The sequence below is a fragment of the Elephantulus edwardii genome, unplaced genomic scaffold (genome assembly GCF_000299155.1).
Source record: "Elephantulus edwardii isolate Elephantulus edwardi_28Jun2011 unplaced genomic scaffold, EleEdw1.0 scaffold00105, whole genome shotgun sequence".
Classification (NCBI taxonomy): Eukaryota; Metazoa; Chordata; class Mammalia; order Macroscelidea; family Macroscelididae; genus Elephantulus; species Elephantulus edwardii.
In genome coordinates, this window is record NW_006399855.1 from 908,376 (window position 1) to 926,304 (window position 17,929).

Below are 17,929 nucleotides of genomic sequence, written 5' to 3' on the forward strand. Positions count from 1 at the left end.
GGCTCCACGGTCAACACTCTTGGCACCAGCATCCAGGAAATAAAAAAACGTATTGCGATGGGAAAGTCTGTTGTTAGGGACCTCTCCAAAGTACTCAAGAGCAACGGTGTCTCTCTGGAGACTAAAGTGCACCTGATACAGGCCGTGGTCTTTGCAATCACTTGTTATGCATCGGCGAGTTGGACAATGACTAGGGAGGATAGAAGGAGAATTGACGCCTTTGAACTGTGGTGCTGGAGAAGAGTGTTGAATGTACCATGGACTACCAAGAAAACAGACTCATCCTGGAGAGGGATAAACCAGGCTACTCCTTGGAGGCAAGGATTCTGAGGCTTTGTCTGACACACTTTGGACATGTTGTAAGGAAGGACTGGTCCTTGGAGAGCGACACCATGCTTGGGAGGGTGAAGGGTCAGTGCAGGAGGGGAAGACCCTCTATGAGGTGGATTGATTCAGTGACTGGGGGAATTGGGATGGGAGTGTCAGAGGCAATGCAACTGGCACAGGACAGAACAGGGTTTAGGGCTGTTGTACATAGGGTCACTATGAGTCGCAAACGACTCGATGGCACATAACAACAACAACAATTCCACAACACTTAGCATCTGAGGGTTACATTATATCTTTGTATTCTATTTTAAAAGATACAATAGATTTTCTCAAATCTTCAAGTTAATCACAATGACTATAAAACAAACGTAAATTATAAAGTTTATGTAGTACAGAGAAAATTTTTTTTGCTTCAGTTGTGTGCACTATCATAGACAGCCACCTTGGGGGGTTGTTGTTATTGGGGCATTGTTAGGTGTCATCGAATGGAATACAACCTATAGCAACCCTATGAACAACATATCTGAACCCTGTCCACATTCATTAGTTAGTGCCTTTCCTAAGGCACTCCCTAAATATAGGGCTCACTCTCTTCTTGCTTATTTAATCCAATAATTTATAAAGAATCATCAGTTCTCATTCCTTTACTGTTACTATTGCTAGCTGCTGTGAAGTTTATTCCAATATAATAACACATATGCATAAAATATAATTTCTCCATAGGCATTTTCAAGGCAAGCTGTGATCTTTGTAGAAGCAAATCACCAGGACACATTCTGAGTTGCCTCTGGGTGGGGTGGGGGTGGGGGTTGAACCAAAGTTTCAAACATATTCACTTCAATTTTACCTTCTGCTGAGAATTTGCACTTCTACCCTGGACATTCTAAATCAGAAACTATTTTAACAAGAACTCTAGGTGATTCTTACAGATCATAAGCCCTGGCATGAACCATCAACCTTTCAACTTTACCACCTGTACAACTCAGGGACTCACTACCGTTTTTATTATTTATTCTTTACTTGCTCTGCTGGTGTAGTCCATAAGAAGTTGCTATGCCTCTCTGGTGGTTTGAATTCACCCGCAGCTCCAAGGGAGATAGATTTGCAATTTCCTCTCATACAATTAACCTCCAATATCTCACGGAGGGTCAGCTATGATGAGCTGGTTCTGACTTAATAGCAAAGAGGATGAGTAATATTCTATTATTGTTATTATTATTATGTGCCATTGAGTGTGACTTATAGTGACCCTATGAACAACACATCTGAACTTTGTCATATCTTGTGCCATCCTCATCATCTTTGACACTCCTAAGCCCACTACTGCAGTCACTGTGTCGATCCATCTCATTGAGAATCTTCCTCTCTTCTGTCAACCCTCTACCTTTCCAAGATGTCTACCTTTCCATAATGTCTCTTTCCAAAGAATAGCCCCTCCTTTAGTCTGGTGGGCCCCATGCTACTGAGCGGAGCTCCTCCTGCGGGCTCCGGCCCGGGCCGTGGGCGCAAGCAAGCGCAGGGGGAGGCGGCAGGGGGTGCAGGGGCCGGCCCAGGAGGGGGCAGCAGTGGAGGAGTGGCCAAGTGGCTCCGGGAACACTTGGGGTTCCGGGGAGGGGGCGGGGGCGGAGGAGGGGGCAAACCGGCGCCCCCCGAGCCCGATTACCGCTCCCCCGCATCCTCCCCGGCAGCGCCCCCCGTGCCTCCCCCGGACATCCTGGCAGCCTACCGGCTGCAGCGGGAGCGCGACTTCGAAGACCCCTACCTGGGGGTGAGGTCGTCCGGCTCCACGGCCCTCGCCACTCCCGCTGCCCCGGCCCCACGCCACCCCCACGCCACGGCTTGCCACCCCATCGTCTCATTCGGGTCGAGACTCCTGGGCCCCCAGCACCCCCTCCCGAGGAGCGGATCTCTGGACCCCTGCTAGCAGCGACAGGCTGGCAATCCTAGAAGATCATGCGGACCCATTTGATGTTCAGGAGACTAGCGAAGGCCCAGCAGGAGCTTCAGGAGTCCCAGAAAAGATCCCTGAAAATGGGTACATGGAACCCTACGAAGCCCAAAAGATGATGGCTGAGATCCGGGGCTCCAAGGAGACTGCAGCTCAGCCCCTGCCTCTGTATGACACACCTTATGAGCCAGAGGAAGAGGGAGCCACCCCAGAGGGTGAAGGGGCCCCCTGGCCCTGGGAATCCCGCCTGCCTGAGGATGACGAGCGGCCCCCTGAGGAGTATGACCAGCCCTGGTAGTAGAAGAAGGAGCGGATTTCCAAAGCCTTTGCAGCCCAGTTTGAAGGATCCGAGAAGAGCTGCCTGTCACCTGGCCGGGAGGAGAAGGGGCGACTACCTCCCTGACTCTCTGCAGGGAACCCTAAGTCAGCCAAGCCCATAAACATGGAGCCCAGAAGCCCCCTGGGGGAGTGGACAGACCCAGCACTGCCTCTGGAAAACCAGGTATGGTACCACGGGGCCATCAGCCGCACAGATGCCGAGAACCTGCTCCGGCTGTGCAAAGAGGCCAGCTACCTGGTGCGCAACAGTGAGACCAGCAAGAATGACTTATCTCTCTCCCTCAAGAGCAGTCAGGGCTTCATGCACATGAAGCTTTCGAGGACAAAGGAACACAAGTACGAGCTGGGCCAGAACAGCCCGCCCTTCAGCCGTGTTCCTGAAATCGTGCACCACTATGCCAGCCACAAGCTGCCCATTAGGGGGGATGAGCACATGTCCCTGCTCTACCCTGTGGCCATCTGGACTCTACAGATGTGTCCAGCATGGTGACAGACCTGGGCCCAGCGCTGTGGACCTCGACCTCAGAAACCCTTCTTTCCCTTTCTCTCCCTAGGATCCAGAGGGAGTTGGAGGATCTTAATATATTCTAAAGGGGAAAGGTTACGGGTGGGACCTGTAAAGTTAAAGGTGGCTGTAACTGGGGTAGAGAAATTTCTGGGGAGAAAGGACGGCCTCAGGATGAAGGAGACTTTGAAAGCCTTAGGTCTCCTGAGGGGTTTATTAATCGGTTACTCCAGGTCCCTTACACCCCTAGCACAGAGGTGATGAGGACCCCTTTTATTACCCACTCATTACTGGGTCTAAGCTAGGTGGAGAGGGACTTTTTCTCCACCTCCACTCCAACTACCAGAGAGTTCTGACCAGAGTCTGGCACGGGGATTGGTGAGTAAGGCAGAACCCTGGGCAGGAGACGGCTTTGAAGGGTGGGGAGAGAAAGGCTCTGGTCAGAGGGAACTTGTACAGTCCCGGAGCAGCTCCGGCCAGAGGCAATAAATAAATGCAGCCCCGCCAGGCAAAAAAAAAAAAAAAAAAAGAATAGCCCCTCCTAGCAACATGCCCAGAATACATGAGATAAAGTTTCAGCATCCTTGCCTTCAAGGAACACTCTGGTGGCACCTTTTCCAAGACTTATCTGTTGAGTTTTTTTGGCAGTTCCTGAAATATTCAATGTTCTTCTCCAACACCACAACTCAAAGACATCAATTCTTCTTCTGTCATCTTTATTCACTGTCCAGTTCTCAAATGCATATCAAATTCTTTTTAAAAAATCATGGCCTGGACCAGGCACACCTTAGTCTTCAAATTGACATCACTGCTCCTCAGTAATTTGGAGAGATTACTGATAGCAGACTTGCCCAGTACAATATCTCTCCTGGTTTCCTGACTGCTGGTACAAGGATGCTGACTGTGGATCCAAATGAGATGAAATCATTGATAATCTCAATCTTTTCTCCATCTATAATGATGCTATCTGTCCAGTGGGGAGGATTTTTGTATTCTTGATGTTGACATGCAGTCTTTATTGAAGGCAGTAATCTTTGATCCTCTGCACTAAATATTTCAAGTCTTCCTCACTTTCAGCAGGTAAGGTTGTGTCACCTGCATAACACAGGTTTATTGCTAAATCCTCCTCCAATCCTAATTTCACATTCTTCTTCAGAGAATCTAGTTTCTCAAATGAATTTGCTCAGCATACAGACTGAATAGATAGGGAGAAAAGATCCAACCCTGATCTTTACTTTCCCTGAATTTAAATGATGCAGTGTTCTCTCTTGCTCTGTTTGGACAACAGCTTCTTGGTCTAAGTAGAGGTTTCGCATAAGCACGATTAAGTGTTCTGGGATTTCCATTCTTCTCAATGTTAGCCTTGGTTTGTTATGATACACACAGTCAAATGTATTTGCATATCAATAAAATACAAACAGTATTCAATACCTACAACTTATTCTTTATCCATTACGATTCTTAGAACTTTCATTAAAGTCACTATTACATTGCTCAAATTTTTTGGTCAGTGAAAGAAAGCCCACTGAAATTGGATCTACGTCCTTTTTTTATGCCCCATCATTCTTTGAGTAACTCTTTACCTTCTAGCACAAGTTTTTCTAGACTCATTTTCATTTTCCTAAACCCAATATTAAATTTCTGCAAGGAGCTTAAGATTCTTTCAGTGGAAAATGGTATTTAAAAAGCCAAAATCAGGGCACTAAGTGTGTTCATTGCTATCAGGATTGTATTACTTCTAAACCTCACTGGATAATTTGGCATTAATACACATACATACAAATACATTTATATCCTTTGTCTACATATATCTCAATAATCATGACTTGACAGTGATAATCTTTATAATTCTAAAGTCCTGATCAAAGTCTTCTTTCTCCCTTTAAGCATTTCAAGACACTTTTAGTTGTAATTGTGGTTCTTTCTGTTCTGACAGTATTTTGTCATCTATGCCTCCCCTTTGTCATCTTTGCTCACCAGTTTACAAACTCCCTAATGACAGCAATCAAATCCTATTTACTATGGTTTACCTCACTGCTGCCATTGCTATGTGCCCCTCAGTTCATTCCAACTTGTCGCCAGTGAGTTACAACCCTGAGTGATGGAGGAGAACTGCCACATGAGGTTGCAGTCTTTCCAGAAGCAGATTGTTATTTTCTTTCATGGAGCTGCTGAGGTGCTGAGGGCTGTGAAATGCTAAACTTTTGGCCAACAGCTCAGTGTACAATTGTTGTATCATCAGGACTCCTAATTTACCTTAAGATATCCTAGTGCCCCAAATATGGTAAAGTAGTAAGTATACCAAGTGAATTTTCATAAAGAAAGACAACTGACTCTAGAGTAAAAGAAAACTGCATTTCTATGAGCAAGAGACAATGGTGATGAAGGAGGAAGTGCAGGCTGCTCTGAAGGACCTGACAAAAAATAAAGCCCCAGGAATTGATGGAATACCAATTGATGTATTTCAGAAAACAGATGCTGCCCTGCATGTGCTCACCAAGTTGTGTCAAGAAATCTGGAGGACAACTACTTGGCCAACAGACTGGAAGAGATACATATTTATTTCCATTTCAAAAAAAGGTGACTTGACAGTGTGGAAACTATCATATTAATACCACTAATATCACACACTAGCAAAATCCTACTGAAAATTATCCAGAAAAGACTTGAACAGTACATTGAAAGAGAACTACCAGAACTACAAGCTGGGTTTAGAGAGGTCGTGGCACTAGGGACATTACTGGCAATGTTAGATGGATCTTGGCAGTAAGCAGAGAGTACCAGTAGGATGTCTACCTGTGTTTCATTGACTATGCAAAGGCATTTGACTGTGTGGATCACAATAAATTGTGACTAACCTTGAGGAAAATGGGCATCGCAGAACACCTGATTGTGCTTATGCAAAACCTATACTTGGACCAGGAAGCAGTCCTCAAAACAGAGCAAGGAAACACTGCATGGTTCAAAATCAGGAAAGGAGTCTGTCAGGGATGCATCTTGTCCCCGTACCTTTTCAATCTGTATGCAGAACAGATCATTCAAGAGGCAGGGCTTTATGAGGATATGCAGATGACACAACCTTGTTTGCTGAAACTGAAGACCTGAAACACCTGCTGCAGAAGGTCAAAGACTGTAGTCTTTAATATGGACCGAAGCTCAACATCAAGAAAACAAAGATGCTCAACACTGGGCCAGTTGACAGCACCATGATGGATGGAGAAGAGATTGAGGTTGTTAGCAATTACAGCTTGCTCAGATCCACAATCAACATTCTTAACTCCAACAGTCAGGAAATCAAAAGACAAACTGCATTGGGAAAATGTGCTGTCATGGACCTCTCCAGAGTGCTGAAGAGCAACGATGTCAGTCTAATACAAAGGTGCGCCTAATACAGGCCATGGTCTTCTTAATCACTTGTTACGCTCCAGAGAGTTGGACAATGACTAAGGATGACAGAAGAAGGATAGATGCCTTCAAGTTGTGATGGTGGAGAAGAGTCCAGAACATACCATGCTGTACCAAGAAAACAAATAGGTCTGTCTTAGAGAGGGTGAAACCAAGTCTCTTCTTGGAGGCTAGGATTTTGAGCTATGCCTCATTTACTTTGGGCACATGGCCTGGAGAGATGGTCCTTGGAGAAGGACATCATGCTAGGAAACGTGTACAGACAGTGCGGGAGAGGGAGACCCCGGAGGAGAAGGATTGATACAGAATTGAGGCGATGGGAGTTGGTGTGTCAGAATTGGTGAGACTGGCTTAGGACAGGGAAGGGTTCAGAGCTTTTGTACACAGGGTCGCTATACATCGCAGGCAACTCAACAGCACATAAGAACAATACCATACTATGACAGGTTTGGAAGCAAGAGTGGTATCCACCTCCTAAACAACATGCCTCCAGAAACTCTATGAACTTTGATAAATGTTGATAGTTGTAGAAGCTTCAGGTCTTTTGCTCATAGGGTCACTACGAGTCGTGCTCAACTCAAAGGCAATCAACAACAACTTATGTCAGCGCACATAACTTTTAACACTTAAGGAAATAAATGGTCTTAGGTGTTTCCACCATTTTGTTTCTCTTATACCTTAGAAACTATCACAATAGAAACATCCCCTTATTTAGAATTGTATTAGAAAACACCTTTTCCTTAAAATGTTTTCTATTTTGTGTCTTCACATTTATATAGAGGGAACTTTATAAAAATCTTTCTCTTTTATCTTAAAACATTTATCTACTAAAAGTATTTTTTTCAGTAAATATTTTCTTTAAAAGATAACATAAATTAAAATTTACAAGATGAGATTCTCGCCAAATGCAGCCAACATGGTGTTCAGGCGCTACATGGAGGTCGGCTGGGTCGCCTATATCTCTTTTGGACCCCATGCCAGGAAACTGGTCGCCGCGTGTAAACGTTATTGATCAGAACCGGGCTCTAGCTGACGGACCATAGACTCAAGTAAAAAGGCAGGCCATGCCTTTCAAATGCATGCAGCTCACCGACTTCATCCTCAAGTTCCCACACAGTGCCCACTAGAAGTACGTTCGACAAGTCTGGCAGAAAGCTGATATCAATACAAAATGGGCAACCACAGATGGGCCAAGAAGATTGAAGCTAGAGAAAAGAAAGCCAAGATGAGAGATTTTGATTGCTTTAAAGTCATGAAAGCAAAGAAAATGAGGAACAGATTAATAAAGTATGAAGTTAAGAAGCTTCAGAGGGCAGCTCTTATGAAAGCTTCTCCCAAAAAAGCAGTTGCTGCAAAGGGAGGTGCCACAGCTGCTGCTGGTGCTGGGAAGGTACCACCCAAGAAGGTGACTGCTGCGGACAAGAAGGAGAAGGCCCCTTCCCAGAATGAGAAGGCTGCAGGCCAGAAGGCTGGACCTTCAAAAGCTCAGGAGGGTCTGAAAGCCCCAGCCCAGAAAACTCCTCCTTGAAAGGCATCGACAAGAAAGCCTAAGAGGCTGTTATAAAAGTAATAAAGTTTCCACTGAGGGAGTATGGGGGCGGGGGGTGTTTGTGCGGGGAGAAGGGTGCAACAATGAATGAATGGAATTCCAAAATCTCTGTAGATGTTCATTGAAATGAAAAATAAACAAACTAAATTAATTAAAAAAAAAGTAATAAAGTTTCTTTGTGACCCCCCAAAAAAATTTATAAGATGAATTTTATTTTGAAAGGCTATAATATGTTCAAGCAACTTTTATAATTTTTCAATTTTTATATAAAATTTTGGCTACAGTAACATACTTCTCTAAACGCCAACCTAAAATAAACTAATTTTTATGCCACTTAAGTACATTTGTATAAATAAGTAAATTTTAAACCTTAAATAGACCTAAAGAAACTTAAATGTTAGGCTTAATTTCTTTTTTCAAAGCTCAAGTGAAATAGATCCAAGAACCACATATGCACGGAGAATGCAGCCTCTGAAATCAAATGGAAAAATGAGCAAACTATGTTTACTTAATGATTAAAGTTCTTTTTCAAAATAATAACTCATAAAGAAAAAGGTATTTGAAATGATAAGTGCATGGGAATTTAGAAAGGGAAGCTCTTAACCCTTCATGCTATCCCTGATGACAGTGTGAGACTATACTCACAGTGACACTGCTCTATTCTTACCGTCAGTGTGGCCGTGTTCTCGTCATCTGACCACTGTATGGAGAGGAGGACAAAAAGGAGGCTTAGACTCAAATAGCATAAGTACTGAGCTTCTTTACAATATCATTTACATGAGACCAAACTGTCAACAATTACTTTTACACAAAATCAAGAATATAAGGAGGAAGGTAAATTGGATTAGTGGAAACCAATCCTCCAAAATGAAAAATACTGAGAAAGCCAGGCCTTGCCAGAATGAATTGTACTGAGAATGTAATCAACATCAATGAACATTTTGTGTACAAACTACCAAATGGGCACCTAAATGGTTATGTAAACGTTCAACAAAAACACAGTAAAATATTTCAGGGAAAAATTTAAATCATGTATTTGGTTTCCAAAACAGTATTTCATGTAAAAATGATAAACAGGTGACATCTTTTCCCAAACACAAAATATATGTAAACATACATGTCAATATGAGATATTAATGAAATTTTTCACTTTTATCAAATGAGTATTAAAACTAAATTCAGACTCATTTCAGAGATCATTTAGAGTAGTCTAAAGAATAGACACTTTCTTTTGTACTAACCTGTATCTCTTCTGCTTCATCATCCATGTCTGGCTGAGAGCATGCTGGTGGATCTTCTCTAGAAAAACATAAGGGAGGAAAAAAAGGCTCTAGTCTCTCAAAGTAAAATTTGCAGTGTCCTAAGTATTAAAACAAAACAAACAAGCCAAAAAGGCAAGTGTTTGAATAAAGGGGACAACATTAGAAAAAGTTCACTTTCTAAAAATGAAACAAAAACTAAAGATGGAAAAAAATGAGAGTACACTTTACATAAAAGACAGGAGAATAAATATTTTCAATCCTCTTCTCAGAAATTGTTTTTAATAATATATAAGAGATGTTAGAGACAGAAGATTAAACAAGAATTGCAAAATCAAGGAAACTGCCCAAAAAATAGAATGAAGAAGGAGATAGACAACTGAAGAGAAATTACAACATCCAGAGTAATCCAAGAGATCTAAAAAGTAAACACAGTCTTTCCAGAAAAAGAACTAAAAATATTTTCAAAAATAGGATACTTTAAATGCCCCCAAACTAAGTCAGCAGAACACAAGGACCAGACAAGAACACAGTGTAAGGAATGGAAAAGAAAACTCAGATGACGTGATAAATCATTTACAAAGATGGCCACTACTATTCTTCCTGTCTCTTCATGCATGCCTCTACAGGGTGACCTTGCCATTCTTCCTATTCAGGATACACATATTCACAGAATTCACAAGATTAGTAATAGCATTATTTTTAAATGCATATATGCAGTCAAGTAACTCTTACTTTCGCAGCATAGAAACAAAAAAGTTAGGATAGTTAAGGGATGTAATGAGATGAATAATTCTCAGTTACTGACCATTTCATTATTGGAAATTATACAGCAATAGTAAAAGAACCTCTTATCTATTTTTAAATTAACAGATGGCAGTACCACACAAAGGTTCAAGGCAAGAGTAAAGTTAGCTGTGATGGCTGGTTATGTGTCAATCTGGCTGAACCATGATTCCCAGTGGTTTGGCAATTACATAATAACGTAAGCTGGCAGTTACGTAAAGATAGAATCATCCTCCATTTTCCCTTAAAGCAGAATTTCACATAGACTAATCTTTTAAACCTAATCATGACATTAAGGGAGATGACATGTACACATCCACACCTAGACATATAAACAAAAACTGAGCTTTAAGAAGACATGTTTGAAGAACGTAATAATAAAATGCACCAACTACTGATATGCATAACATCACAAATGAACACAAGCATTGTGCTTCACTGAAGAAGGCAGACACAAAAAAAATCCTATACTATTCCATTTATACAAAGTTCTTAAAAAACTAAACTTTCATGATAAAAATCAAGACATTGCTTGTAGCAGATGGGGAGTGGAAGGGTGACTGTCAAGCATACAAACAAACTTTCAGGGTGATAAAGAGGTCAATATTTTGAAAAGGCTACTAGTTAAACAGGCATATATTTTATCAAAACTACTGAACTGTCTATTTAATATCTGTAAATGTGTATCACTTAAGTGTTCAAGATTTTACCTATAAAAGTGATTCCATCTAAAATTCATACCCTTTCAGGCCAAAATTCTTCTCAATCTCAGTAAATGGCATCTTCATTCACCCAAATGCTCAATCAGAAATTGGAGAATAATTGATAATTTCTTCTCTATCATCAAAAAATAATCAGCATCTCCTTCACTTCTGACCACTTAATTGTCCCCTCCTTAGTTCAAAGTTCTTATTTGGTCCACTGCAATGGCCTCCAAATTGGTGTCTGAGGTCTACAAAATCACCCATCGTATTCTAAAAATTAAACCAAATCAAGTCACTCTCTTTTTCCTTTAATATTTTCCTATTATCTTCAGAACACATTTTAAACTCTAATATGTTATCTTCCTACACATACAAATGTAACCTGAGAGTGCAAACCACTTCCCTTTCCCACTAATTTTGAAACCTGTACTACTCTCTCTTTGTGTCTAAATGCTCCTGCCACAGTAACCCTTTCTTTGTTTCTTAAGCATGTCTATGAGCCTTTGTCAATATTATTCTATTAGTCTGGAAGATTCTTACTTCCACTCTTCAACAGGGTACCTTTCAAACCTTAATCTCCACATCTCAGAGGCTCAAAAGTTACTTTTTTTCAGAGACTTTCTAATCTCAGCCTGTAATGCCCTGATCCTCAGCAAACCAATGCAGTGACCACCGCCCTCCATTTCCTTCATAGCACTTCTTACTAATATACTTATATGTTTGCTTAATGTTCACTGCTATTAATACTAATGATAATAGCAGTTATTCAATGTATACACAATATTAGGTATTGAGCTACTTTATTATCTCATATATTAATGCTTTTTATCCTCATACTAATCCTAAAGTGTTTTGCAGGGGGAAAAAAGCAAGAGAGAGACATTAAAAAAGGATGCACCAGTAAAGACTACTATTACACTACTTCAGAAAAGATGGTGAGAAGGAAAAATGCTAATTCAGCTTCTGAGCAGAGACCTGAAGGGGATGGGGAGAAGAAATCCAAATGGAAACTTACTGAATTCAGTGTTTCTTAAGCTTTTCAAATTTGCACCAAAAAGACTGAAAAATGCTAACTTCCTCTTTTCACTCCACAAAGAAGGTAATTCAGGCTGGGTAAATTGTGAGAAACAAAATTTAAGACATTAAATTATAAATCCTTGTGGTTGTTATGATGCTAAACACTGTGACACTGATGTGTCAAATGGTTACCCAGGGTGGACAGGGTTTGGTGGAGCTACCCGATAAAAACAAGTGTGGAAGCAGGAGTGGCATCCACTTTCGAAATAGCTTGCCTCTGGAAACCCTATGAACTTGGAGAAATGATGAAAGTTATACAAATGTTCAGGTCTTTCATTCATAGAGTCACTATGAGTCCTCTATGATTGTTTGTTGTTGTTAAATGCCGTCAAATCAAATTAAATTCTTAATCCCACAACGGCTTTCTAATTACAATGAACAATAAATATTTTATTTTAAAAACTGAAGGATGTCACAGGGTTATAACACAGCTCCCCAAAGCCACCACTTTCAGAAGGAAAAGTCCCCATCATACTGATTTTTGAAAGGCAGAGATGAAAGAAATTGCTAACCTTTACAGCTAGTGATTATTAGAAGGGAGGAGTACTAACTCTTGAAAATATTATGGTTTAAGCATTCACTAGAAATAAGGGAGAAAGATGAGCACATAATTTTAACTAGGAAAAAAGAGCAGACCTAAGGGGAAGGAATAAAGATTAAGAACTTAATTCATTTTAGATGATGATAAAAGCAGAGATGCAATCATTACATTTCCTTATTAAAATGCTTAAGGAGTTTAAATGTACTTTACCTTCCTGAAACCACCAGGGTTCCATCATCAAGTAAATAATCCTTCACATTCTGAGGAAGTGGAAGAATGACACTAAAAAAACAAACACAAAAACAAACAAAATATACAGGGGGGAAAAAAGGTAATGTTTTAAAACATCCACAGTAGAGAGGAAAAAAAAAAATCCAAACTTATTCATGAAATGTCTTTCCTTAAATTTAGTATGAAGCAAAAAATGATAATGATATACACTTGGCAGCAGCAGACCAGGAATATGAATATGAATACATATTGTAGTAAATGAAATTGGTTTTGTTCTCTAGCTGCACAGAAATTTCTCTTAGACACTGCCACCACCACCCAACAGCACTGCAAACCGAAAGGTACAGCCTCTAGGAGTTCCAGAAGCATGAGTAAGGACCTTAAGTACCCTTTAGGAAGGATTTCACCCCTGCCCTCAGTGACAGCAATTATCAAAAAGCTGTCACTACTTCACCTGTATACCACCTTGCTTGACTGTACTTGTTTGTTCTCATACCAGCCTGTTTGCATAATAAATCTTATAGTGACCACAAAATTGTTATACGTAATGGCAAACAATGCTGCCATTACGTAGGCTCTGACTCATATGTACACCAGAATAAAACCCTGCTCGATCCTACACCATCCTTGGAATCTATGCTGTCACTGTAACTGTATCAATCCATCGTGTTAAAGGTCTTCCTCTCTTTCACTGACTCCCTACTTTCCCAAGCATGATGTCCTTTTCCAAGGGCTGGGCCCTCCTGATAACATGCTTATGGTTTGTGGGATTAAGTCCTACTATTCTTGCCTCTAAGGAACACCCTGGTTGCACTTCTTACAAGACAGATTCATTTGTTCTTTTGGCAGTCCATGGAACATTCAAAATATTCTTTGTCAACATCACAACTCAAAGGCATTGATTCTACTTTGATCTTCCTTATTCATTGTTCAACTGAAATGACTATGGTGCATCTTAGTCTTTAAACTGATATTGTTACTCTTGAGCACTTTGGAGAGGTCCATGACAGCAGATTTTCCCAATGCAACATGTCTTCTGATTTCTTGACTGCTTCTGCCATGAGTGTTGATTGTGGATCCAAGTAAAATGAAATCAACAACAACTTCAATCCTTTAGGTTCCTATAATTGTCACAATCTTCTTTGTAGTGAACAAAACAACAAAAATCCTATCCAAATCCAAGAACCAGACTGAAATCACAGTATAAAAGCAACAAGCTCAAAATAATTTGAGTTAGCAAAATGATTATGTGTCTTTAGGGGAAAGAGGACCAGAAAATCTTTGCAAAAGCACAAGAAATCCAACAAAATAAGCCAAACAATTAACAATACTTGACTATTTTCTAGCAGACTTTATTAGAAAACCATTTTGCAGTTAGCTACCCATGTAAGGGTAAGAATTCATATGTCTTCATGGTAACCTACTGAGCTGTCAGGTATAAAGCTGCTTGATGGGGCATGCTTTACATTAACTGATGTCAGATAATCATTAAGGAAAAACCACACTTGAAATTACTTAGAAACTAATGGGTTAATCTGCATTTTTAACTTGCTATAAGCAATCATGGGAAAGTATACTGTTTTTATTTTAAAGCACATATTTTTTTTAAAAAGTGATAAAGATTACAACCTACTTTTAGAGTTATCTGGACATTGACTTATAATGCACCTCACTCATTGAGGATTTTGTGTGTGTGTATATGCATTATGAATTGTTTTGTGCACAGAAAAGAATACTGATGAGCTATTTCATTTTAATTATTAATATTTATCAATGCTCAATTGAAAATTCTAGACCTTTCTCCGTCTTTTCAGTTAAGAAATCTTACTACTCTATTTATAAATCCATTAAGTCTTAAATACTCTTAAGTGAGAACATGCAGCTGAAAGCTCCTTCATGAACTTAAAATCTAGAAAAATAACCTATTTTATTTTCTTTTAAAGAATTTTAACTGAGTACAAATAAACCTTCAGAAGCATTTAACTCATAAAGCTAGCAAATTGGCCTATATAGTTGAATATTAGATTGTCTTAAATATGCCATCATTATTTAAGAACATTTTTTATTATACATTTTAACTTAATGTAATTAAAAACCAATAACCCAATTTAAAGTTATGGCTTCCATTTAAATTGAGTAATTAGTGTAGTGCAGCATTGGAATGTTTAAGACAATCTCGTTGTTGTTTACCGTAGAGTTGGAACTGACCCATATCTGACCCACTGGTGGGTTTTCAGAGGCAGTTAACTGCACGGGAGACTGCCCATCCTTCTCCCGTGGAGCAGCTGGGGGCCTCAAACCAAGTGCCTTTGGGATTCCAGGGAAGTTTCTTGCCGCTAGGCCACCAGAGCTCCCTAAAACAATCTTAGATACAGTTTGTTTTAATGTGACTTTGACCACTAGGAAAAGCAAAAATTGTATTCATTTAAGTGGTTAGCCTGTCTTATTCTATGGATAACTGGAAGCAGAGTCTACATAACATGATAGGAAAGAATTGTCTTTTTTTAATACCCTCAATGCGATTTTTCAACACTTCAAGACTGAAAAAGTTTCCTTCTTTGTACTTACTTTCTGTACTCCAATGAAATGAAAAAGACTATAATAAAAATAAAAAGGCAATCTAGATCTAAAGGAGAAAGGGGTAAACAGAAGATTTATCGACAGAAACCCTCTTAGTGAGTGAAAACCAATTCCTGCATCAGGTAGCAGATGCTATGACTTCATTTGAAAATTAAGAGTATTCTAGTTACCTTGTCTATGTCTAGTACCTTGAATGATGGGATAAAAGAAAGAAATAGTTAATGCTCTCTTTGTCCTACAAATTGGGAATGGATTCATTTTTCTAAAGCAGAGAACTAAGAAACTAGTACTATTCTATTCTCCTTCCCCATATTGGCTTCTATCACAGTACATCACTATCCTTAACAATATATAACTACAACTGACCCTTGCTTCAAGTGCACAGACTTTTTAAAAAAAATATTGTGTGGCACAAATCACCTCTTCCTGAATAGTTCAATCTCTTCATAAATTGAGCACTGCAATAAAAGACAGAACTTAGTGCAATACTGTAAATGCTGAATAATACCACAAGACCCATATGAAATGCTACTAGTGATGTGAGAATTTGTCTCCAAAAGCAAAGTTATGATATAAAGAAAAACTTAAACCACTTCATATGGAGTGGAGATTGAGGTCTGCACTTGTGGGTGTGTACTATTCCAAGATAAATTAATTCAGTGTAAAGACCACTGAAGGAGAAAACAAAATTGTGAGGTTATTGCTGCAGCTACACCAGTAGACATGAAAACCCTGCACTTTTAGTGAAATAACTTGTTTTCAAAATACAGCTTTTATGTGGGTGTAGTATGTATAATACAGTGTCTGGTCAATATCAAGCAGTTAGTCATTTTGGGGGAACTGAAAGTTATACTTGAATTTGTCACTGGGTAGAGAAGTGTCTAGCCACTAGACATATGGCGTTGTTCAACGTTAACAGAATACTGACACTTTTTTCATTTTTTATTTTATATGAGTGTGCATACAAAATTCATATGCATTATTTTGTTTCACATTTTCCTTCATTTACATTGTTTCATACAATCATCCCCATACATTGTGTCTTATAAAATTAACCACCATTAAACTATGCCCACCATTACACCTTCTCAGGTCCCTCCCTGCCAGATCTTTTCTATTTCCTTTAGTCCCTCCCTCCCACCACCAAATTGTGCGACCCTGTGATTTCCCCCTTGCCCACCTTAACCCCTCTGTTTCCAACTCCTTTCCCATTTAGACTCTCATACATACTTTACTAGTTGTCCATCTATTTTTATAATAGTCTTATGCAGTATTTGAGTTAGATCACTCAGCTCAGCATATATTGACACTTTTTAACGTACATTATCATCTAGCAACTTGACAACGGATTAAGGTAGTCAGGTTTAATGCTACAACTGTGATCATTTTACCAAAAAGAAAAGCAGTGAAGTGACTATTAGATTCTCCGGATTATCATGCCTCTCTGGCCCATTCATGCTCTCATTCTGGGAGGACGATGGTGAAGAGAGAAGAGCACAACTCTCAAACCCAAACTAGGTTAATCCACTACTCATCCGGTCCCCGACTCCCTGATTTACCTTCCTCACTCTCTTAGCATAAGGTGGACGGCAAACACTAATTTATCAATCCATTTCAAATCCCACTCGTTGTTGTTGCTGTGTACCACCGGGTCGAAATCGACCTGCAGGTGATCCTTCAGTGGGTTTTTAGAAGCAGTAAAGCGCACAGGAGAGACTGCCCATCTACCATTCGCGGAGCAGCTGCTGCATTAGAACCACGTACCTTGAGTCAGCAGTACAGCTCCTTCCCACTTAGCCATCAGCGCTCCCTTAAATACCACTGCTGTTGACTGCCGTCGAGTCAGAAATGACCCACAATTGACCCTCTAGAGGGTTTTAGAGGGTCTAGAGGCAGTTAAATCGCACAAGGGTTGATTGCCCATCTTTCACCTGGCGGGTTCGAACCATGTGTCTTTAGGTTGACAGCATAGCCAGGGTTCAACAGGGCTCCGTTGAATACCATTAGAAAATCGATTCCTCGGCTTCCCGTTCCACTAAAAATAAGGCCATTTTTTTAAAAAATGAAGATGATATTTGCCAAAAATGTCGCCCTTTTCCTTTGCCTTGCTGCCCCAGAGTAAATCTTCTCATCTTACCTCTTGATGGTGAGGCTTCGGAACAGTGGGTACCATGCGGAAAACTGACAGTGCAGCACTTGCTCCTTCTTCATCCTCTGGCCACCTCCGCCGTCGCCGCCGCCTTTCCTCTTCTGGGCACTCTCCCGGAACCCTGGTCTCCGATCCCGGAAGTGCCTGCCGAGCTATTTTGGTTCAAGGACTCTTCCGGTCTACAAATCAAAGCAAGGTGGTGGAGAAGGTATTGTTAGCAGAAACATCCTTTTAAAATAGTTTTGGTCACGAGAAGGGGATTCCAGAAGTGTTGCGAAAGGAATTTTAGGTAGTTCAGTATTCCCATTGCTGGCTCTAGATGCGCAGTGACCCGGAAGGATAATCTGTAAAGTTCTGTCACCGGCAGGGGTGCTACGGGTGCCGGGAGGGAGGAGAGCGCACATCCTCGTATCTACCGCGAGACGGGGCTGTCTCAAGCAGTAGCAATCACATCTCCGGACTTGCCTTTTCTTCTTTCAAATCCCTAGAAGAATTTTACACCTTGGGGTAAGTGAGTGCAGTTAAT

The 17,929-nt window shown here is 40.5% G+C and overlaps 1 protein-coding gene and 2 pseudogenes across 1 annotated transcript in view; 2 read left to right on the forward strand and 1 right to left on the reverse strand.

Moving 5' to 3' along the window:
• LOC102846135 (cell division cycle protein 123 homolog) overlaps nucleotides 1-17,522 on the reverse strand; it is a 54,546-nt gene extending 37,024 nt beyond the window's left edge. Inside the window, exons 1-4 of the mRNA XM_006891837.1 lie at nucleotides 17,392-17,522; nucleotides 12,654-12,725; nucleotides 9,318-9,375; nucleotides 8,744-8,776 (exon numbers count right to left, since the gene is read on the reverse strand). Coding sequence (XP_006891899.1) covers nucleotides 8,744-8,776; nucleotides 9,318-9,375; nucleotides 12,654-12,725; nucleotides 17,392-17,465 — 237 coding nt within the window. The 5' untranslated portion in view covers nucleotides 17,466-17,522. The remainder of the gene's footprint in view (nucleotides 1-8,743; nucleotides 8,777-9,317; nucleotides 9,376-12,653; nucleotides 12,726-17,391) is intronic.
• LOC102864338 lies at nucleotides 1,787-3,107 on the forward strand (annotated as a pseudogene).
• On the forward strand, nucleotides 7,444-8,091 carry LOC102864748 (annotated as a pseudogene).
• Nucleotides 17,523-17,929: the final 407 nt, after the last annotated feature.